Source organism: Dinoponera quadriceps, unplaced genomic scaffold, assembly GCF_001313825.1.
Source record: "Dinoponera quadriceps isolate SergipeBrazil2010 unplaced genomic scaffold, ASM131382v1 scaffold566, whole genome shotgun sequence".
Taxonomy (NCBI): Eukaryota; Metazoa; Arthropoda; class Insecta; order Hymenoptera; family Formicidae; genus Dinoponera; species Dinoponera quadriceps.
This window is the reverse complement of record NW_014555972.1, coordinates 5,519,288-5,544,254: the sequence shown is the minus strand read 5'-3', so window position 1 is coordinate 5,544,254 and position 24,967 is coordinate 5,519,288. Positions and strand designations below refer to the sequence as shown.

The window sequence follows — 24,967 nt, the reverse complement described above, 5'->3', positions numbered from 1 at the left end:
TTCATCACAACTTTCGAGAGCGTGGCGGGGAGAGCTTTAGTCACGCGACGGTAAATTTTGAAATAATCCCTAATAGCCCGATTTTCTTCAAGTTTTCTACTCCCCCGGGTGAACTTTAATAAGTTACCCGCCCCTCCCTCTCCATACACGATGCCGATGTATGTAAAACAATTTCCGGCCCGCTCGCTGTATTATGCATCGCGGCGTTGCGCGACCTCTATTAGCGTGCAATTTGGACAGGAGGGGAGGAGGTGTATCTCCGTTCCCGCGCGGGATAAGATTGCCGGTTGAATATTGGAGGAGGATAAAGAAGAAGAAGAAAAAAATACGTACGGAGGAAGACGTGAATTTTTCGTTTCGTTTACACGCAGCGGGACGCCGGCTACATAAAAACGCCGGGCCTTCGTGAAAAGTCGAGTCTCCTCATGAAACGTCGCCCGCCGTCACACGCCGGTGTTTTGCAAAAGCACTGTGAACTCTCGCCGAGGTGTCGCGACGTGCGTATTAATTAGTCCGCCGAAAAGGGGGTGATATTTTGTCGCTTAACTCGGGCGAGACGCGCGAGCGGTGTGCTTTGCTAAAAGCTACCGAGGGTATCTCTGCGTAAACAACGGCGCGAACAAGGGTCCGGGTCGCATTATCGAGTTTCCGGGGAATTTCTCGCGTTTCTCCCCCGAATTCAGTTAAGGCTCGCCTCTCGTAAATGACAGTATTTCAACTTACCGTTTCCCGATATCGGCGCCATCGTGGACGGATGGTGGTCTTGAAAAGAAATAAAGAGTTAAGGGCACTTGGGAATACTCTCGCGAATAAAAATGACACATCACTCACGAGTGCAGTTATAGGCGACCGGGCAGCAGGAATGGGGTGTGTACAGCGGGGTGCATCCCGGCAGCGGCAGCAGACACTTCGGCCGGATGCATCTCCTCGCGCCGGATATGCAATAGCAGTACTCGCATCGGCGCGAGCCCATCATCGCCGATCCCGAGCCGTATTGAACCCCCTCGTGCAGGCATCCTAAATACCAATCTCGAGTTTATTCCCGAGCGCGGCTTAAGAATGTGTCGCCCATTAATGCCGTACTTTCAATCGAGAGAGCCGCTCATAAATGTAGTATTTGTCAAGCAATTACATGTTCCTACACATTTATTTCTATCACTGCCTGAATAATAATTTAATTTAAAACGATATTGAGGTAGACATGCACGCGATATTACAAATATACAAACATTTTATTTTATTGTTTCCTTTTCTTACTTCATCTTTAATAGTATACTAGTTTTTCCGTCCAAATTTGGTTTATAGTTTAGAAGATATTAAAAATAAATTCGGAAATCGTTAATCTTCCAAGGAACATGTATCAAAAGTGTCAACTTTAGTTGCAAATATTTCGGAATGGCCAGTCTTTTTCTAATTGCACGAAAAGTTAGATCAGATTTCGATGTATATACAAGTTTCATCGAATTCTTATCAAACTCATATTAAGCCTGTTTTAAAGCAGAATAACTTTTGACTCGGGCCTCTGAATTACCGTCAAACTTTCGGTCTCACTTTTAAATGCAATACATTGCATCCACAGATCGATTTGTAATTTTTTCATAATTTTTTTATTATTTTAAGATATGGGTGATACATCCTTAAAACGGTCGATTCGAACGACAGACGATTCGAATCGATGCGCGAGAAGCACAGGTGTGCGGCGGCGGCGACTGGCCGCCAACGAACCGATGCGTTCCGCAAAAATAAATCAACAGCGGGGGTAACTTGTTTTTCGGACGGTGCTTCGCGTTTACGAGAGAATCGCTTTGAAAAATCGAAGCTTTAATAATTCCTTCGAGCTCTCCTATATCTCTACTTCGTGATACCGTCGACGATACATCGTTACCTGCAACTCGGTATAAAACTAAGATGAAAATTCATCAGAGATAAATGAAGAGACGGGACGAATGTTCGTTTTTTTTTTCCTATCGTTTTTTTTTCTATTTACGCCTGATATATTTGAGACTCTTATATTATTTCGTATCGAATATTATACACGTTTATTATTCACGATAATCGTCACGATAGTTTCGCGTTTCTGCGGTATTTCGGTCACTTTACTCGCTTACTGTATTTAGTACACTCTTTTCTGGAACAATATCTCCTACATCTTTTATTCGGGCACCGTTATATCAATGTATAACGACCGTTTGTTTTGAAAAGAATGGGGGGTTTATATACAACGGTTAATCTTTAATTGCAATCGAGCGCCGAATGGAGTTTTCGGAATTTACGTTAAATTGCTCTCGTTAAGATCGCTCCTATTCGTGAGATAGTACGTGAGCTTCGTCGAAGTTCGACGAAGTTCTCGGTACCCGGTAATTTATTTAACAATGCTTTCAAGAAAGGCGCGGGCTTTACGTATTTATGAAGTAACGTAAAAGATTGTTGCTTCACGGGGAAACAGCTGAAAAACGAATGCGTTGCTGTTTTCTTAACGTCCGTTCCGCATCTGATTTGGAATTTCGAACTGCACTTTTGCGCAAACAGATCTCTGCGATCGTAAGTATGGAGGATTAATTATCAAACTAAGTAATTATTTTATACGCGAGTAAAAGCAACGCTCACCGCCTGGTGTAAGTACCGAAATGAAATTCCCAGTTGGCACCAAGTAACGGTAACGTCATATCAATGTTATAATTTCTCATTCAACAATGTAATTGTTATACACAACATGCGTTATATCACCTTTGCATCGTCGAGTTGGAAATTATGACGTTGATATAATTGTTATCATTACTTGGTGTTTGCTGGGTATTAATTACTTTTATTAATTGAATAATAACTATTAAGAGATATTCTAATAACGAAGGGACGTCACAGTGCGAGAAGATGTCGGTTTAATTATAATGCGCGTAACGTGTAGAAAATTTCGTTTCATTATCGCGAATGAAAGCGGCAAAGCGATGTTGCGCCGCCGCCGCGCGCGCGGAAATAAACGAATGTACCGGCATAAACTTTGTGGTAGCAAAGAAATCCTGAATTAATTTAGAATTACGTTCGTTTCAACAGTAACGAGCCATCTTAACCCCTTCTATGTTATGCCCGAGTTTAGCTGAGTGTTCTCTACCCACCTCAATTTATTTACCCAAGTTTACTCGGGCGTAACGAGGCTCATTTATTTACCGCGGAGCTAACCCAGACGCTCTTTTCAGAGACGAAGTTAAAATGGAAATGATTAAAAATAATAGCACACTCTATTAATTCGGAGGAGGATGGACGAAGAGAAAGAGAGAGAGAGAGAGAGGAATTTCGGGAGTCGAAGGACACATCTCGCGTCATCATTGCTGAGAGAACGAATTGCATTTCTCGCACGATTGAGCGCGATTGATTCCGCGTCTGTCAATTATTAACCGACTCACGTCGAGTATTTCTGTCTCGCAAAAACGCGGCGGGCTTCCTTCGCGCAGAGGCGAAAAATAATTATTCGTGCACTCTAACGATATCTCGCTGCAGAGGATAAATAATGAAGTAGACAATCAACAAAGTAGCAGAGTACCTTCTGCACGTGAGTGGTGAACGTGCTTCTCATCCTCGGCTCCCGCATTCGTTTGTACACCGGCTCTCCGCAACATATTCTCGACGTCGCCTGTAAGTCAGATAATAAATTTAAGCCCCGGCCACGATTAACTCTTTAATCTGCTTTGCCGCGAAGCCGAAACTTTTATGCGCGCGTTTTAACGCGACGGACTTCACAAAAGAGCGTGAGGCGCGCGTACAAATAGACTTCATCGAAGGCCCGTGATAATAACAAGCCCCTGGGGGCGTTGAATAATTGAATAATTCAATTACTACTCACGAAATTTTCATACTCTCGAAAGGATTTTTTTTTTAATTTTAATTTATCGAGAAATGTTTAAATTTAATAAATAAATTTAATAAATTATGGCTCCGTCGATTCTCGCAATCACTAGCATATAACGGTGTAAACAAAAGCCACTGTGAGTTGTACAGTGCAATAATGAAACAAATCAATAGAATGGTTTTCCTGCAGTATCTGGTGTAGTTAAGGTAAAATTAGAACAATTCAAGAGGATTTACAACGTGATTAAGAGGAAAATATTTCTATATGTAATGTCAAAAAATTACGATATAAAATGAATGTCCTAATTGGTGACAAAGTAAGACCTCGTGAAAATAAATTGATAAGTTATTATAATAGTAACATATACGTGTTAAGTATACAAAATTAATTTTGTTCGAAAGTTTGTACATTTGATATTTTAATTGTTTTAGATCTTTTAAATTTATGAACAAATTCTTAAACAATTTACAATATGTCCTCAAAAGTAACAGAAATATCATTTAGTGACTTACCGACTACTTACTTATTTTAGAGTAAATATACCGTTATTGAAACTTGATAGTTTATAGGCGAGGAACTTAATTATAATTAGGACATTCGCATTATTATTTTTTTCATAATTCACGTAATTTCTTCGATTATACCGGCGGCACGCACTTTAATTCGGCCGTGTGTGTAGCAATTGTCGATCGTGGACGGTCGCATCTCGGCGAGATATTCGCGATTAATCAAAGGGGACATCGTCGTTACTAACGTGATTCGCCGCATACCAGCTCGGCGCAGCATACATTCTCGGCCGGTGCACGAATGTGACAGCCCGACGGCGGTGGATTCGGCAGTCGCGGGCACACCCGTAGCCGGCATCTCAATGCACCTTCGGTGCATCGGCATCGCAGGCAGGGCTCGGACGTACCCACAGCCGTTCCTTCCTGATATCGGCGACCCTCGTATCTGCATCCTGCAATCGCGAGTAAATTTCTCCTTACGTAACAAAACTTTAATTACAGTGTCGGCCGGGTTATCGAGGCTCGCACAGAAATATACGTTCGGTGTCTCGCCGTAACATCGTGTCGGAAATTTCGAAGCGCTCCGGAACGCAGCCAGAAATGAAAAGTCGAATCAACATCGATTCGACGTGGATGCTCGAATACCAGTCGATATTTTTCTTATTTTCGATCTTATAACAAATCTTTTTGTTTTTACATCAATCGAACAATTCGAATAATTGAACAGAATTTCGATGAATTTCCAAGTCACAAAGAAGCTGAAAAACATTTTATCGCAGTTAGAGAAAGGATAGATGGTGACTAATAACAGGATCAAGATCACGAAAGGACTCATTATGAGATGAGAGGATACAAATGATAAAGTTTTTTTTATTTCAACAAAATGATCTAATAGTTTGTCTTGTCTCGTTTATAATTCAACGCAATTTTGTTGCAAACATTATTTTGCAATGAACAGTAACTGATATTGATGACTGATCGAAATTTAAGTCCATATTCAGGTTGAACCGACTACAAATTTCGATCGTTGACGGACTACTACAATCGACGTCGATTCGACTTTTCACTTCCGGCTGGGAGCGGAGTATTATATCGCGCGTCCTGCGTTTCCTTGCTCGCGAATAAAAATAATAAATATTCCGCGATGACGTGTATGCGTTAACTTTATTTCGGGTGAGAATGCGCACGACATATATCAGATTTTTCCTTCAATCTCGCGGCGCGTCCTGTGCGTGCTATCGCCGCTTTGTAGACGCGGGAGAGTTTAATTAAGAATTAATAAACGCGCGAGGTCTCGACGCGCAGATTCGGATATTCGTGCATGCCGAGGCGGATCGGGACGCGTTTTCGCGTTCTCCGTTGTTCCGCAATGCACGTAAAAATTCACGACTCGGCCAACGACGCCGGAGGGCGAGCTCGTCGAACTTTTTGCTCGATTTTCCCCGTGGCGGTCGGATCCCATCCTGTAATGCATTACGTTAAACCGGAGAGAGAGAGAGAGAGAGAAGATGGGAGTAGGAGTGCAACGACGATCCGAAGGCTACATGTGCCCTCTATTAACATAGACAAAGCAATGTGCCGCGGGAGTACGGCGAAGTCCCCGATTAATAAGATCCAATTAGCAGTTAATTAACGCCCGCGAAAGTTTCGGGCGACGCGGACGCAGTCGTCGAAAGTTACATCGGCGAACAGCTAAAACAATTACCGGAAGACCATAATCCCATAGTCGAAGACACGCCGAGCAGGCGCGCGTTTAACTTTTCAATGGAAAACAATGTCCCTGGGGGGGGGGGGGGGGGGCGGATGCGNGGGGGGGGGGGGGGAGGGGGCGGATGCGCGAGGAAAAAGGATTTCTAGTAGGAACGATTTTAGCGGGGCGAGCGAGCGAACGAGCTCGTGTAAGCGCACTCGAACTTTCGAGTCGATTGACTTTTGAGCGAAGTTTATTATCGGCACTTCTCGATTTGTCCGAGAAATTGAAACTCGCAAGATTCCACGTCGGAGTTTCCCGTCCCGAGATAGAAGGAGAGAAAACGAAAGGAGGGGGAAACTCGAGACATTGATTAGTACGAAAATTACGTCGGGGAGTAAAAATAAAGACCTTTTTCTCACGGGCTCCGCCGATCCTTTTCTCTTTCGTTCCGCGCCGGCCGGTGCTCGCGTCGACGAGTCGATGAGGTCGCGAGGTGACGCGAGCAACGGCTTTTAAAACGTTAAATAAAAGAAGAGCGCTTTAACCGTGACAATCCGGTCTGGTTTAAACGTGGCGTGTGCCGCAAAAAGGAAGGAAAAATGGAGAAACGTGCTGGGCGGGGAAGAGCTCCACTTCAATTTCGCGCACGCCCGCCGTGCAGCCGCGCCATCACCGAAAAAAATCGCTACAGCGCGGACTTAAGGGCCGGAAATATTTGCACGCTCGCGGCCACGGGAGGATCGTCCGTCGAAAAGAGGGAATTTTCAATATAAATTCCACGTACTTCCCCGTAACGATAGCGACCCCCCGAGAGATGGGAAAAGGGCCCGGGACATCGGTTAAGATTGACACTGGCATGTGCAGGATGCGTCGTCTACGAGGCGAGGTTGGAACGAAGCTCCGAAACATAGTGACGAGGGGGGAGGGGGATGTTTTACGCGATAGATTAACTGGAGACGCGACATTAACTGCAGCAGTTATGATAGCGATTTGCCGGAAATTTAGGGGGACGCCGTGCAGCAAGAGGCAGAGTGAGAAAGGGAGAGAGAGAGACACATACCTAAAGTGCTATCATCACCGAGGATGTTTGTTCTCGAGAGCTCGCAATTACTATCGCGACGATCTTGCGCACGTACGTGCGCATCCTTCGCGTCTGAATAGCGGCGAAGTGCATCGTCTATCTCCAAAAAAGAGATTAGATAAAGCCGCAAGCTTCACGAACGCGATGACGATCACGAGGTCGCTTCAAGAAACGCCAGTTAAATAGCAAAACATTTCGCCGTCGATCACGCCGTCATATCTCTCAACTTTCTTCTCACCTTCCGTCCGTGAGGAAATTTCGAAAATAACAACGGATATCTCATTCTCTCGCTCTCACCCAGCATTCGTTACTCCACGTGTTTCTAGTAAAAACAGACAACGGTTACGTTTGCGCGTCGAACAGCACGTTGCGTCACGTAATCGTCGCGTTTCGCGGAAACGTCAAATTATCGTAATAGCATTCGAAAGCTCGATTTCCTCAAAAGACCAATTATTCCCGACACGCGAGCCGCTGATTGCCGCCTTTTACTCGCCGACGGACGCGCGCGCCGAAAAAATGACGTGACGAGATAACGTGAAAACGAAAGAACGAAACGTTACTTCGTTTGTTACAAAGGTCATATTAATTACTCAGATAAAAGTACACAACTGCTGCAAAGTGGCACTTTTACCTTGAAAAATCACGCGTTGATATTTATATTTATATATTTCGCGTGATTCCCTTCGGTGGGGGGGACTCGTGAAAATCTCCAATAACGATTTTCGGACGACCTCGAGAAGTCAGCCGCCGCCTTCGAAGTATCTTAATCCGCGTGCGCCATTATTCCGCCGTTAGTCCGATGCATACGTATACGTCGAACACGAGGACGTGTCTAATAACCAGCTCTCCCTTCTCTCGCCCCTCTTTATCCATCCTCTTGCTAACCTCTCGCTGCATTCTCGAGAAGCATAACGCGACGCGGCGAGCGACGTCGAGGCCGTCATTAGTCCCGGGGAACGTAAGTACGGCACTGCCAAGGGGCCGCAGTAGTAAAGGACACTCCGGTGTTGGCCGGAGAAGCTCGCGTCGAGCGAGAAACAAGCCAAGTTAGTTAATGGCGCAAAACCGGAAGTCCTCGCCGACGACGACGCGCCTCCTCCTCGTCCTCCTCCTCTTCTCTCTCTCTCTCTCTCTCTCGTCGAGAGGATTTTAATCCCGCTACATTGGACAAGGAGATCCCACGGCGCGAAGATTTTGTTACGAACACTTCCGGGCGGACGTGAGCGTTTTGCTACGATCCCTCGGACCGATGTAAGCCGCCCTTGCGAGCGGATGTGCACGAGTTTCTGCACATTTAATTAGAGCGCGCGCGCAGCATGTATATACAGAATAGATGTATATATACGTGTATATTGTGACGTCCGTTGAAATGCGAGTTGACGTACGCGCGCATTAGCGTCGTTAGCCGTTGTTATCCTATTTCCTGCTAATGGAAAACTACCACATTCGCGCCGAAGACGCGGCGTATAGCTTGTTTATGCGCTTAAAATTAGAGGCGCGCGTAAAAAAACGCGCCCTGCCTCTCCGCTGCCGTAGTCCATTGAATCATTCGCGGTATTCATGTCGTTTACGATTTAATAATGAAAATTCCGCCGACTTCCGCTTCTCCTTCATTCCCCGGATTCACCGATCCGTCTCCTCGTATTTTTCTACTTACAAACGAATAAAAGTACGTACACCGCGATTTTCAATTTCTCGCACCTTTCATGGTTTAAAACGTCTCAAAGAGGAGAGAGAATTCATTCTCGTAGGAGAAAGGGGAATGACGACCTTAAGGTTTGTCGATTTTTTCTCATTTTCACAGTGACGTAATAACGATCGATTTTTTGCCTAGTAGCTAAAGCCTTATCTATCATCTGCACGAACTGAAAATTTTATAAATAAATCGGAATTTCTTTTAATTTAATTTAAATTCTTTGAAAATGTGTTAATTCCCATACACACATGTATAAGATGGTGAAGGTTAAATACAAATTCTTTTTACGCATACCAAAAATATATCATTCTCGCGAACATTTCATATTATTTTTTGTTACTATCATATCCATACAACACAATAAAATCCTGTTACTAGCTTGGAAAAATTAACAACTCGCCATCTTACCTCTCTCCCCCTCTCCCCTGTATCTGAGAATATAAGTTTCGAAATAAAATGTCAATTTTATCAGCCGTGCCCAGACATATTTCTGTGAGCATGGCCCGAAAAAACGCTTTACGTTTTTAGCCTTCTTTATTGACGCACTTTGGAAAGAGGGATGTGAGGGGAACGACACTCGTCCGTCTATTATCGAGAGGAAGAGAAAGAACCTCCTGTGAGAATTACTGCGCGACTATCGTGGCATCTCGCCGCGTTCACTGCCAAGTGCAACGGTGCACGTGCGATGGATACGCCGACCGTACGTACATACACACGGCGGTATGAATGGAGCGAACTCTGGCCTTACCTCTCCTTGTCCGTCCCCCCGGCATCCACCATGCCCCTCCGGCTCTCTCCGCGCCCGATAGGATAACATAACCCGTAACGTAACCATTACACGCGCGCACTCCACGATGCGGTGCGAACGGCCGCGAGACGTGGGCGAGAACCGGCGATCAGTCGCGGAGGCTGCTGGCTGAGGTAGTGCTGGATGGACATGCTTTGTTTCAGCCAGAAGGTCAACGTCTAGCTCAAGCCGGTCCGTGACGAATCCTCCTGTGATCCCGATAATATATATACGTTGGCAGCCGATTCTTCGCGATTTCCGGCCGAACTTCTATGTGACGTCGCAGGAAAAGCGCAGGGAATTTATGGCGCAAGAAGTGAATTTTCGGTTTTTTGCACACTCGAGAAAGATATCGCCGTTATCAAATAATTGCTGTTATTGTTCAATTTGGTTTTCGAGCTAGCAGTTCGATAATTCTTCACGGTTTCGTTGCCGACGTTCGGTGAACGTTTTGATTCACTTCTTTCTGGGTCGTTCCTTGTACGAAAAAAAGGTACTGACTGTTCATGTAATACAACTGAAATCTAGTTGTGAAAACTAAAAACGAGGCGCAGGAACGAAAAGAATTAGCTAAATCAACGAAATTTCAGTCGAATTATACAGACAGCTAATTTTTGTGGGAGCTAATTTTTTTTCCACGTATCCTAACAAGGAAGTGAAGTGAAATATTCAAGAAACGCCGGCAACAAGTTCATGAAGGACACCGAGGCACTCGAAAATCAAATTGAACATTTACCCAAACCGTGAAAGACGAAAATATTGCTATCATCATTATGATTGAATAATATTGTCGCTTTCTCGAGTCAATCGCATTCCAGCCGGCGACAATGACGGAGAGAAAGGGGGAAAAGGTTGTTTATGCTACTCTTTTTCCTCCGTCGCGCAACCGAGAAAAACTTTGGCGAAACGGCTTTATATCATTTGCGAGAAAAAGGAATTTTGCCGCTCCCGGGAGAAGTCAGTAACTTAAGAATTAATCGCGCGTGTTTGACAAAGATCGACGATACCTATTGGAAGTAATACGACCGGAAGTTCGGACAGCTTCCGCGCGCGCGAGAGCTACCCCGATTCCCTGAGAATCGCGGCGAACGTGCTGTGCTTGCGCCGCCACTTTTGTTTGCTTCTGTTTCGGGCCGCCGGACATTTATTTATTTGCCGAAGCTCCCCGGGAAATGGCGGACAACTGCGCCGTGGGGACGGCTGAGAGAAATTGCGATTATAATGAAAGCCGGTAGCTTCTCGAACACTCCCCGCGTCTCCCGCGAGAGTGCGAATTAGTTGGGCGAGCAACTTTTCGCGGGAGCGGATGTGAACTTCCAACGGGAAGGCGCGAAAGAGACACACACTTGATTAACGAAGACCCAAACGCGGTGACGTTTCGGCTAGTGATGGGCGATTCGATTTTCCGGAAATCGATCCTTCTCCAAAAACTACCAAAGAATTTCAGCCGATCGAGATCTTGGTTGTTGCTTCAACTTGAAGGTTAATATCTCATTTATGACCTCTACACATAGAAACACTTTAATTATTAGTTGTCAGTAGTATGTCAGCTCTAAACCCAGTTGAATTTATAAGAGGCTTATGTGAGAAACTTGAGAATTCTGACTGCATTATAGTTAATGCAAATATAACGAAGAATGCAACAAACGCGATAAAGAAGTCAACATCGGAGAAATGCATGTTCCCTCCTGGCAGCAGCCGGGAGTAAGAAGAAAACTGACCGTGTTCGAGCTCTTGAATCGTTGTGATGAAAAATCATGATTTTTCAACTGAACATATCAAATGTTTATCTCCGGTTTTCTTCTTAAAACATGCTCCGTGTGGGTTGAATCGTTCTTGTATGAGCACGGCCAATTAACTTTACATCCACTAGATATCTTATAAAATAAGAGAGAAAACATGCTTGTGTACAAACACTCAGCGATTTTTTAGCAAATCGATTTCCAGCCGTTCCGAATCGAGATCGATGAAAGAACGAAAAGACCGGCCGTCACTAGTTTCGCCGGAGGAACGGGCGAATGTCCGATGGACCGTCACTTCCCCTGCTGTCGCACGGCGAATCGAACGCGATCGGCCGACGAGTAGTAACATTCGCCAAGTTACGTCTCTTTATTGTCGCAATTTTCAGTCCGCGTTGAAAGTGTGATTGCGGGAGCGAGACAGATGAAAGATGCATGAGGACCTTCGACATTTCGAGGCGATGTTTTCACAGTTAAGTCTCTCTTTCATCGATCTTCTGCCGACTACAACATCGCGACATTTTAAACAGCTTGCCGGGACAAGCGACGCCACCGGCATAAATCGATAGTCCGCTCTCGGAAAAGTCGGGCGGTCGGCTAAATGCCGCTTTCGGATACAGATAGAGTGAGAGTCTACGAATCTGTCCGTGTACCGCAAACAGAACGCATCGCCGCGCCGCCCGCAATCCCCGTTCTTCCGAAATGTCGCGCGGCCGAAATTGGCCAATCGGCTTCTGAATCGCGCGCGTCGATCTCTCCGCGTCGAGCGCGCGCGCGCCACACGCTGATAAATCAGTCCGTGCGCGACGCGATAAATTCGGCCGGCCGGTCGACGTATCGCGAGGAAATATCGCGTGATCGCGTCCAATTAATAACCGCGCGCGAGATTCTTCGAAGCGGAAGCCGCGTTTTAATATAACGTCCACTTTGCCCCGATATAGAGAAATCCGTGCGAGCTAGAGAACGACTCGCTCGAACGGACGATGTCCAGGAGAGGGGGGATATTTTTCGCGTTTTCAGCGATTCATTGAGCGCCCGGGCTGACAGACCCTAATGGAGAGAGACGGTAAACCCGAGGGAAGAAGGGAGGTACGAGAACACGCGAGTACACCAGGAGGCAACACGATCGGGGTGTGGGGGTATTGACTCTGTAAGAAATATTACTCGACACGTCCGCTTTAACCCGCTTTTTTCCATTTAAACTCCCCCCGGTGTTGATCCTTGTTTGGGAATTTAAATCTGGACAGCGCGGCCACACCGGCGAATGTGCGCTATCCATTTCGAAAAACCAATGGATTAAAGACAAACAAAGATAAAAACGTCAAACGGAAACCGACTTCCTAAACGATTTTCCCGGCCGATTTTTAATGGTGTCGTCAATTTTGAAAACGACGGAAAAATCCCGGAAAAAAATCCCTCCGACGAGAGATAGAGAGAGAGGAAGGAATTGTATTAATCTGCGAAAGTGGCGGGAGAATTACATTAAACGAATGAGGAGACGCGCGATTCTGCCGACGTTGACCGCGGCGGGGGCCTCACGTTGCGGTACAACGGGTTAAATTCTATCTCTCAAAGAACACAGCGGTCCATTTGGAAAAATCGACGAGCGACGACGAAGAAACCTACGAACGTCGAGAAGGTGAACCTCTCCCCTCCCTCTCTCTCTCTCTTTCTCTCTCGTGAACTACCATCCCGTTAAATCATGATCGTAAATAGTGATTCGAGAAGGGATACACCGGCGGCGATCCCCCTTCTTTCTCCTCCCCCCCCCCTTTTTTCTTCTCGTTTTTTTTCTTACCTTCGACGGTACGACCTCCCTGATAAAAGACCTTGGCCTTATAGGAAGTCGAGGAGGTTGTCTGACAGGACGAAAAGGCGAAAGGCGGTGGACCGAGCAGGAAGAAAAAGATCGGCACAGGGCGAGGAAGGAGAGGAGAAGAGGTGAGTCGACCCACGACTTTTGACTTTGCTTTAAGCCACCTGGCAACCGGATACGGAGATTCTCAGACAGCCGTTGGAAAACGGCCGAGGCGGCAGGCGGGGGACGCGCGAGGGCTTTCGAGTAGTCAAGTGAGAGGGCCGAGACAGCAACCTATAATTAACGAATTCGCGATATGTACACGCGAATGAACGGACGCGAACCATCTCTGCGATGAAACTGGACTGCCCGTTACCACAATTTAATTCGAGACTTTCTCTCTCTCTCTCTCTCTCCCTTTCTTTCTCTCTCGCGCACTTTTTATCTATCATCTCTTTCTCTCTCTTTTTCTCTGCGGGTTATTCGTGCGAAATGGTAATATGTGTGTGTGTGTGTGTGTGTGTGTGTGTTCGGTATTGTAATTCAAATATTTTAACGTTTAAATATGTACGGAAACACAGATAGTTTATTCATGAAATAATATATAACGAACGAATATATGTGGAAGGTTTGTGTAATATCGGTGAGATGATAAATAACGGATATTATTAATAGCGTACATATTTGTCCTTTTGCCGAATGAGGAAAACCGTGAACTTAGATGACGTGTTAGGGAAAGGAGAGGAAAGGGGGAAAAGGGAAGAAAGAAAGTTGCGCGCGCGCGATCGTATCTGCAAATATTAATAAAATACGAAATTCGCCGGCGAGAGAGATTGACATTTACGTAGCTAGTGGGAAGGATTGTTCGCGTGGAGAGCTCCTTTATGGAATCGCGAGCATTAAGAGCGTTTCGTGGGAATTCTCAGACACTGCCGACTTTATTGACTTGCTGCCTCCATCTCTCGAAGCTTAAAATGTGTTACGAGCGTCTTACGAGGCTCGTAAATCGGCTTTAAAGATGTTTGCATTGCGTTCGCCGGGCCTTTGTTAACTGCATCCGAGCGCTCGCAGTCTTATCTATGTTGCCGTATAATGATCGGGCGGCGGATATTCGGCGGAATTAAAGTTCGAGCAGCGCGGGGGCGCTCGTTTATTTGTATCTGCAACTAAACGGAGTTAAAAATGTAACATTTTTCAGAGTCACGTCAACTTCCGGGCGCTACGTAACGTAGTTTCCCCCCCGGAAACTGAAGCTCCGTGTTTCTTCTCGGAAAAGTTGAAAAATGTTTCTAAAAGCCCGACGACTCGTGTACCGATGAGGGAACAATTTTTTCGCGTTAGCGTGCAAATCCTAGAAACCAAGGGGGAATAAGCACTCTAATAGACCGAAATTTGTCGCAAAATGCATCCGTCATTTCGACGGGACGTGGGAGTAAGCGTGGCAGTGACAAATCGTCCGTCGCGCCAGTGACAATGACGCGTCCATAATCAAAACAGATGCGTACAAAAGGCGAATTTCAAAGATAACGCGAGCAGGATGCATCGCTTCCTGCTACGAACAGAGAGTCGCCACAAAGGACCGGCAAAGGGGGTATTCGGGAAACCTTATTGACCCACTCCTATCTGCGAACTTTCCTTCATCACGTCCGTCGAATAAGTGTAGACGCGACAAATCGAACGCGACGTAAAATGAAAAAGTCGTCTCGTTAAACCGCGTCAATTTTACCCGTATAAAATATAACGGTATAAAATATAACGGTCAAAGTTTGTTAAAGAAAAAATACTATTAAATACTCTGTACTAAATTATTAACTCACAGCTAATTAGAGATATTTGCAATCTTCATTTTCATCCATTTTATTGCCTGAGGGAATTATTTTTTTTTTTAGAGAAAAGAAAAAAGGCAGATAAGAGCCAATGCTGATGGATGTTTAAGATAAACATTTAATAATGTAGAAACTTTTCAAAATTGTAAGACGATGCTTTTGTAATTTTGAAAATTTTCCAAATTATTAAACAATGCTTGCCTTTTAGTTGCTTGCCTTTTTTTCCTTTTTTTCTGATTGTATATCTTGAGAATCGTCAGATATATTATTATTCTTTTCATCCAATTCCGACAATTAGATAATAAAATATGGAATGAAATCCTGATCGAGAATTCAGATCGCATTAGAGATTGCGGTAACCACCACGAGGAACGCGTGTATCGCACCTCAATCGTGAACTACATTGCGCACCGTCGTCATTATCAACATCGCGAGATACGCAGCGTCTGCTGAAGACACCCGCAGCTTGGTTGCAATCTGCGGTTCGGCCCCGAGGTTTCTCTCGTTCCGTTGACCGGAGAAACGGAAGGGATCACCGGCGGATCGGCATATCTGGATCGAGAGCTGCACCCTTTTGTTCTGCGCTCGAGGCGAAATCGAAACGATTAACACACGCATGCGGGACGATATCGTTCATTTCGAGGATTAAAGGGGACGCGCGTCCATTGGCGTCGCATTCGCGTTACATTTAAATTCATTCACTCCCGGAATATAAGTCCATCATTGAACGATATTGGACGGGAATGTAGTAAAACTTAAATTATTACTACAGTTTTGAAGACTCCGAAAAAAAAAAAAACAGTTTTTCTCCCCATTTCATCGCGAATTTCTTCGGTCTGTGTCAAGGGTAGAAAGATTCGTTTAGAAAAATTCGCGTGTATTCGGTTAAAATCTGCCACGTTTACTTTTCTTTTTCCGTAAAGAAGATAAGAGACCGAGAAAATACGCGGGAAAATTGGAAAAAGACCAGGATTTTTCCGAGCTTCTTCAAAACTGTAATTATTATCGCGCACACGGAAACAAAGAATTAGTTCCCACAGCTAAAATCTTCCACGGGTAAAAATTAGCTGTCCATATGATATAATTGAAATTTAGTTCATTTAACTAATTTTTCTTGTCTCTGTGTACTTGGTTCTTAGCTCTCAAGGCTAAAAACTAGATCTGGTAACTAAATTTCGATAATACTATATAGACAATGAATTCCTTTTCTCCGTGTACGATTCGATGTTTTGCCGATTTAACGTTTAATTGCGTAACGTTTCACATTTCGCGACTGTCAACGACAGTCTTCGGCTTTGGTAAGTTAAAAAACACGGTTATCACAGGTATTACTGGCGAACGTGTTGCAATGGCGCTCGGAACATAGGTTTTTCACGCGTCAGTGAGACACGGATCGATTCGCAGGGCTGCGCCGTGTGTGCGTGTGTGTGTACGCGAGTAATTCGTAAACTTGTTTAACAAATAGACATTGTTATAGACTGATCGACAGCCATGAAACATTGGTCGTTGGAGTTGATACTCCCGTGGTTAACGAATGCCTCGTCGTATAATTGCCGTCCAAACAGGAATTGCAGCTATTTACCACAGTCACGTGGCCGGCGATAAACCTGATGGTGTATTGCGAAATACTTTATAGCGCCGATATTGTAGCGGTAAACAACGGACTCGCTCGAAGCGGCTGCGGCTTCGTTTTGCCGCTTTCAGTTTAATCGACTGTCGTTTAATTACGTAAATTAACGACTCGCCAATTCATCATATTCATTTATTAGCGCTCGACGAGGAGAAAGCTCCTTATCGATGCTTCGGCGATAATTCATACCGTCAAACTCTTCATCATTTCATGCTTCATTCTCATCCAACAAAAATATCACATCGGTCTCCGACGTTGAGAGAAACAACATTTGAGACTAATTGTTCATTGTAATTTGTAATAGTGACAAGTAACAGATTTTTTTGTCGATCTATACGTCTCGCGTTCGTCAGACTCAATTTTTAATGCGCAATTTTCGACAAAACGTTATCCGTTCTTAATGAATACTTCAGCAGAATAGCTAACTTGTAATTTTAAGAAAATATTTCACGCCCTTTATTTAAATTATCATTTTTTATCTTTTCCATTATACACATACTTGTCATCGATCACAGACAAATCTTGTTATTCGGTCGTTCAACAAGTTCGTAGAAATTTTTTTACGAAAAATTCGATACTTTTACAGTTACGTATAATTTCATTTAACAATGTATCGACCGTCTTCTTCGACGACGAAGGATAATTGAAAAAATCAAGGCTAAAAGAGAATGATATCAAACTATAGAAATATCTTCATATTTTTGGAAGAAATCTCACGCGAACTTGTCGAATAACCCAAATAGTTTAAGACGCAAGACGGTCATCGTGCGTTACTTAAGACAAAGACCTAAGGCATAAAACGTCGCTCGAGTCGACCAGGTTCTGTTAAGACCTATCCGCAGTTTCCGCTCGGGGGGTTTCCACCCTAATCATTCATGATGAACACGCGAATCGAGTCCTCGCGTTCATCGGGAACGAACTTGCCGAAATCTCATCCGTTTTAACGCACGTCCGTTCGTCGTCGCACGGTTGCGGTGACACAAAGTCGTGCAGTTGTGTAGTTCGGCATCTACGCCATTGCTCACGCACGTAGCTACACCTCCCGTGGCCCGTCCCACGAGTCACTTTCGAAGGTATATACGAGCGAGCGGCGATGAATGGACCGGAACAGGTTCTGAATCTTATGCAATGATAAATGAGTGACCCCACGGCATCGGCTTCACCTGCACACCTGGACCCGATGGGCGCACGTGGTGTCGTATGTGTGTGTTTGTGCGGCCCCGAACGCACCGCTGAATGAATCACGGCGCGACGACGCGGCGAACGAAACGAAACCACGGCCGTGTTTGTGCGAGCACACGCGAGATAATTATAAATTCGCAATTAATAATTGACTCGCGGTCGCGCGCGAACCGCCTCGTCGCGGCTTCCCTGCCTGCCCCTCTGGCGTTTGCTCCCTTCGCAGAGGAGCATCGCTCGCTCTGTGATGGTACAGACCTCCGCGATGTGAATCCTTTCCTCTCAGGAGATCTCTTTTTACAGACAAACGTTTCTTCTTTGGTTTTAATCAATAAATTCAATAGATAACGTTCTCTTAATTGAAGCAAACTTGGCTTTCGAAATGGAGCAAACAAACGGACGTTTGATTCAGCAAACAGGACTGACTGGTTTCTCAAACTGTAAATATCTTTACGTCGAATAACATATTTCTTTCGTATTTTCATTCAAACATTAAAATATTTGTCACAAGCAATAAATTATTCGAAAGAAGTAATGTTAGAAAAAAATTCAAGAACTTCTTCTTCTTTCAGTGGAATAATAATTAGTGTGTAATGAAATTAATTTTTTTTATTAAAAACGAAATATATATATTTCCTCCAAATAATACTGTTTTTTCTACCAAATGCGATTCACTCTAACGAGATAACAACGTTTTCATTCAAACAAAATGATATTTGATATTGTTACATCGTTCATATTAAACAGAGCCGAGTCAAACAAACACGCGTACTACATTCAAAGAAATAAATGAAAAGAAAATCCCTTGTTTCTGTGCAGTCAACCGAGATAAAACCTCGCTGCGCGTTCGCCGCCATTCGTGATCCCACGAATTCGGGGTCCCTCGCTGGTTACCCGGCATGTCCGTCGCGTTGCGCGAATTAACGCGCGGATTTTCGAAATCGTAGAGCGCCCTTTTCTCGTCCGCGATTAGTCCGGCAATATTTTCGCTCGGCGTCGCAACCAGCGCAAGCGTCGATCGACCGTCACATAATTCACCGAACATATCCGAAATCACTTTAACGGGGCACCGAAACACATTTCGCGAAATATTCCCGCCGTCCGTTCCGCGCCGTCTGTCAATACGCCTCTCAAACGACACATTTTTATTTTCGTTCTCGTCCCCCCCCCCCCCTTGGTCCTTTTTTCTTGCGCTCTCGCGTGACGGGTTTCGCGTTTCACAGAAACACGTGCGTCTGTCGTATGGTGTTCGTAAAAAAAGAGAAAAAAGTAAGCGAGTGTGAGGCAGAGAGAGAGAGAGAGAGAGAGAGAGAGAGAGAAGAGGGAGGAGTGCTAGGGAGGGAAGGAGAGAAAGAAAAAGAAACACTGTTTCGAGTGAATGACAGAACGAACGGGCGAGAGCTGTAGAACGAAACCTGGTCGACGGGGCCGTTAATTTTTCACATCCCCGTGTAACGGAGCAGCCAATAGTAGCTTTCGTTCCTTCCTTCCCCCCTCTCGGGGCTCTCTTCTTTCTCACCGAACGATCTTCGACCTCGATTAAGTGAAGGCGGGTGAATTATTCATGCGACGAATAATTAGGCGCCTTATACCGACGCGTGACGGTACCCTGAATGCGGAACGGAATCGCGAATGCAACGGCACGCTGCAACAATATTCGCTACAAACTGTAAGGCTTCGCGTCGCAACGGGCGATTTTGATCGGACGGTCCGGGAGACCGGCCCGAAGAATTTCTCCCTCGGTCTCGCTTCGCGCCTTTTCATCCACGGGGAAAAACCACTCCGTTAGTGCAACTGAATTTTCCCGGAAACCCGGACGAAAAACTCGGTCGTAGGGGCAGAACAATTTCTGCAAGTTCTTCCACCCGGTCAGTCGCTCTTTCGGTTGGCTCAGGCAAGTTTTAACGTAGTTAAATGTTGACATGAATGTTTCCAGAGATATCATCTCTTGGCACCGAGTTTTCATTCGTTCCCCACTCGGTCGCAGGAACTGACACTTTTTCTCCCTTCATTCGCTATTTAGCCACCGGTGCACCGGTATTGTGCGAAGCGTTTTCGTCAGGACGCCATTCTACAGTCGAGATTTATTCTCACCCGTTAGAACCAGCAGTTGTTTCTCAATGATTGCCAAAAATTAATTGGATAGGCGATAAGGAGCAAATGAGAGGCGTTGATGTTGGCGCGCGAAAAATTAATCTACTTGTGATTAACGTCTAATTATCAATAGCATTAAACAATAGAAAATTTAAAACTAAACGTACACGGGGAAAATATTGTAAAAATTATCATAAAATTTCGCAAGACTGAACCGGAATTATAACTGGAATTACGATGTGCTGTAATCTTTAGTGATGTACTTTATTGTAGGGCAGACCGGAGCTAAGTTGGCCAAAGGGGTAAACTGGCTAATTGATTATATCTGTTGTTTTCTAACGGATTACAGAACCCAGCGAGCGAGAATTTCATGACCATCTTTGACGTGTTTGAAGTCTCTGCTTGCCCGATTCTGCAATCTGTTAGAAAACAACAGAAATAATCAATTAGCCAACTTTAGCTAACTAGCCCTGAGGTCTCCCTTACACATCATTAAAGATTACAGCACACATTATTTCAGTCATAATTTCCGCCGTGGTTCGGCATTACAAAATTTTGTGGTAATTTTTACTGCGACATCTCCGTGTACGTTTACATTGATTACATAATCATACACGAGAGTCAACACGCTGATGTTGGTGCGCGAAAAATCAATCTACTTGTAATAATATCTAATTGTCGATACAACGTCGAACGATAAAAAGTTACGCCACGTTTGCATTGATAATTAAACATTGTTGCAAATAGATTAATTTTTCATGCACCATCAGCGCGCCGATCGTCTCATTTACCCTTCATCACTTATCCTGCTCAGCCGATCGAGTATCAAGCAGCCTTATCATTATTTTGTACCGAAAATTATTATTTCCACATTTTGTGCCTTCGACCGCGTCATCGTCGCTGCTTCAGTTGCACGACGATGACGTCGGACCGTAACTCGAGCGTTCTTTTCCAGCGAAAAGCAGGCAGCATCTCGATCGATAGAGTGCAACTGAAATATCCAGGGCCGATATATTCGCGAATCAGCGACGAATGACGACGGCGTAATTTCAACAATTGTGCCACATTGTTGGGAGACTCTCTCTTCGTTTTGTTTCCAACACAGCAGGAACTGTTACGTATTTCCGACCGGGGAAACTGGGACACACCGCGCGCATACGATATACCGTCTTCGTTTCGGTATTTACGTTAGGATAATTTTAACCCCGGGCCGCGGGCCAGTTACGACGATCGATAGTAAAAACAGGATTGATGGATTAACCGGGAGGCGTAAGCGAGGCATCACTCGTTGCGCGCGGACGAGACGGCCATAATTTTCAGGCCGGTAAATGGGACTCGCGAGGCCAAACTTCCTTCCGTTTCGAACTACGGACGTAACGAACGATCGACGATCGGAGAGCCCGTTCCGACGGGGTCTGAACTTTCTTTCTCTCCTCGCCACATCCGCGTCGCGCCCCCGCGCCGTTTTCCCTCGCTCCGCTTTTTTCGTCCGTCTTAATTACATGTTAATGTCGGGATTATCAGCGTAGCCGAGCGACACGAAGTGGGAAAGTTCGAGACGGCGGGTTAAGCGTTCCTGAAGTAGTTAAACATTTTTCTAATCGACCTTAATAGAGTTCTTGCTGATCCTTTTAACTATCGCGACCGCCTGAAATCCGCCGGTGCGCGCCGAGCGCGGCGGCTCCGCCGGCCGCGTCTCATAACTGCCCTCTTTATTTCTTCATTAGCCCGCCGGCCGAACGTATCGCCCGCAGAAATCGCGTACCCTCCTCGCGCCTTAATGTTCATTGCTAATGCTAAGCGCCAATTAAACGCTTCTCTCTCTCTCTCTCTCTCTCGCTTTTCCTCTCTATTTCTTTACGACTATTTATTTATTGATAGTCTACTTTAAATTGGCAAATTGCTCTTTGATATCCATCTATTATCTCATGTATTTTCCTATTTTTATATTTTCTATTTTGTATCTTATATCTCTAAAATTGCGCTTAGGAGGAAGTTTTCTCAGAATGCATAATGAATTCATCTATCAATCTATTTTCTTCTCTCTCTCTCTCTCTCTCTCTCTATTTATCTACCTATCTCTTTATCTCCGTCTATCTATTTCCATGTATCCATTTATCAGGGAGCCAAATCGAGTTTTTTTAATTCTTAACGCTGCCGTCTATCCATTTTCCCGTTGTTGTACTTTCTCCGTGGCTAAATGCATTCTCTATCATGTCAGCGACGTCGCGACGCGTGCATGCGTGTCGCCTGTGCACACGTCGCGGTATATTCGTCGACTTAGCCGAGACGCCGAGAGTAAAAAGGACGAGTCCCTTTTGGAAAGTAAATTACATCCTGCCCGAGGTAAATTACAAACAGGAAAAGAATGAAATACGCGAGGGATATACGGGGCCGATTAAAAAATAGCTATTAAAGTTCACGCTAGCATAGCGTGGCAGGCGAGCTTTATCGTCAAGTTTTACAACGGGGAAGCATACTGTGAGACAATAACACGATCGTCCGGCGACTTAGAGTCCCGTTCAATTCTGCGAAATTATTTTTCCTTTTCTCTCCGTATCCGAAAATATTCGGGACATTCTCTGCACTTTGTTAAGACAAGATCTAATTTCAGTCGCGGATCGTACGAACATCCTTCCGGGACATATATATTCCGATATTTCACTCTCGGCTCTCGCGTCCGTTGCCCGCCATTGTCACATTGTCCCGCTCACACTCTGTCATCTCAAAGAAGCAATTTCGGTCTAAATAAATTGACCGGGATGGGCCGGCCGCCGCATAATAACGGCGTCGCGCGGGAAAAGCGCAGACGGGGTCTTTCGAAATACTTCAGCCCGGCTGCTGAATCCGCGTCCTCCGTACAGGCGCGCGCTCCGCTTCTCCCGTTCCCCACGAGCGCCGTGACTTGTTGACTCAGGTCAGCCTTAAGGTCTTTGAAATTATACGACGGCCGTGCAGGGACCGTCCCGTGTGACTATTCACGAAGCCGTAACCGTCGTCCGTACGATAAAGCCCCAGGAGAGAGAAGTCCTCGAGCGGGTAATCCGCGGAAACGACGCGGCGAGATAAACAATCGGCGAAATCGCAATGTGCCACCGCGCGAAGCGCGGATTTTGCAACTCCGCAAAATCCGATTCAGAGGAGGCGATTTTTTTCCTACGGACAGAAGTTCATTTCGGAATTCGTATCGGCCTCAGCATTCGCCTCGGGAATTAACGCACAATTGCGCATGAAATAGGCCGGCAAATCGAACCGACCGGTCTTAGCGGGGTAATTAAATATAAATGAGAGATACACCTCCGGATTTCTCGTTTGCCCGTGTAATTATATGGGATTTTGTAAAAATCGCGAGAGAGATATTCGTACAGCGCGAGGATGGTGCGTAAGGCGTTTTACGTACGCACGTACACGCGGCACAGTTTAATTTGCGAAGAGCAGCTTCGGCGCGTATGCATCGTTCGGGTGGTACCGTAACTGCGTGCTTAATGAACACAGACGGCGACCAACACTCATAAGGATAATTGTAACCTAATGCGGGCGGATCTTTCATACCGACGACGTCTCGCGTCTACGCATCGTGAATACCGAATTAACACCTAGTTAAGTTCCGAAGAACACGGCCATTTGCATGTTAGACGTGGTCTATCTTCTCGCGTGCGCCATGCAACTTACGATCGGCATTAACTGTTACTAAGGGCCGTATCCCTCCCCCTCCCGTCCTCTCCGGGCTTCGCTGAAATATCGCTCGCGACTTATACGTACGTCTGTCTGCTGTAAATACACACACACACACGCGTGACAAAAGCGTACGTTTCCACACTAAAGTGTTATATTTCACAAGAAGATTGCTCTTCTCAAGTTACCAAGGAAATTATCAAATTTTATCGGTGAATTTTTCTTCCCTTTTCTCCCTCTTACGCTCTTTTCGCGTTGAAAGCTAATATTACTATTTGCGCGGATTATTTAACCCCCTTTACGTTCTATACGAAATTCAGCATTTCATTCCAACAATTCGCTAATGAAATCAAATATTTTCGATTCCGTTACAGCACAATACGTGCAATAAAACAACAGAAATATTCATTGTCGAGTATGGTCCGACATGACCGAACTGCTGAAATGAAATGTTACGTCCAATATAGCATCGAGTGTGAAAGATTAAAATCATTTCGGGACTGGTTGATTAATCAGAGGGAAAACGTTTCACTTCACGTCGTATAGTCTTTCTCTCTCTCTCTCTCGCAAGTCATGCGACACTTTGATACGACACCAAATAAATCCGTCACCCATCGCGTTCCAGGTCGATCGCCTAACCCAGTGAACTATATTCCACGAAGAAGGGTAATTAACGTGAGAGCAACAGTAAAACTACTTTGCGTCCGTGCATTGACGCGCTAAGCATGCAACAATGATTTTACGTACGTGCGCTACGTGCGTTGCATTACTTCGAGCGCGCGCAGGACGTGGAAACTGCTATTCTGACATTGTTGCGTCGCGATTGTCGCCCGGAAAAATTCGTGAGAGATTTTTATTGATCAGGATCAGTGGATAAACTTATACATTGTCTGTTAAAATTATACACGACTAATACACATTTTAGTAGAAAGTAATAATAATAATAATAATAATAATAAACGAGAGACGTGGAAAATATAATAATTTATCACGACAGCTGTATAAATAAGAATGGCAGCCGGGAATTGCATAAACAAATTCGTCGCCCGCGCACTCTCCCTCTTTCTCCAAGAATTACATAATTTCCGCTCGTGGCTCGTGGAAAAACCAGCGTCGTCCCTTATTAAGTCATTATGAATATTGAACAAAAATTCCGGTCCGGCGAGCAAAAGGTTAGGCAACCGCCGCGGGAATTCTTTCCATTACAATGAGCCGGGTAAACAATGTAAGCGAAGACTTTATGAATATTCACCCGACGTTATATACACTCTTCCTCGAAGGCGTGCCGTAAAATTTCCACTAACGCGATTCCAGCATTTCCATTCTACCGTTGCGTCCGGTCACTGGGAAGGTAAACGTATTCTTTTCGCCGGGAAACTGTGACGGATCCAGAATCTTCAGAAAGGTTGCAAAAGGTGG

At 45.0% G+C, this 24,967-nt stretch overlaps 1 protein-coding gene across 1 annotated transcript in view; it reads right to left on the bottom strand.

Moving 5' to 3' along the window:
• The window catches only part of LOC106746171 (kielin/chordin-like protein), a gene marked incomplete at its 3' end in the record, with an annotated part of 39,314 nt that overhangs the window by 1,958 nt on the left and 12,389 nt on the right, over nucleotides 1-24,967 (bottom strand). The window contains 3 exon segments of the mRNA XM_014622424.1: nucleotides 724-762; nucleotides 832-1,017; nucleotides 4,599-4,802. Coding sequence (XP_014477910.1) covers nucleotides 724-762; nucleotides 832-1,017; nucleotides 4,599-4,802 — 429 coding nt within the window.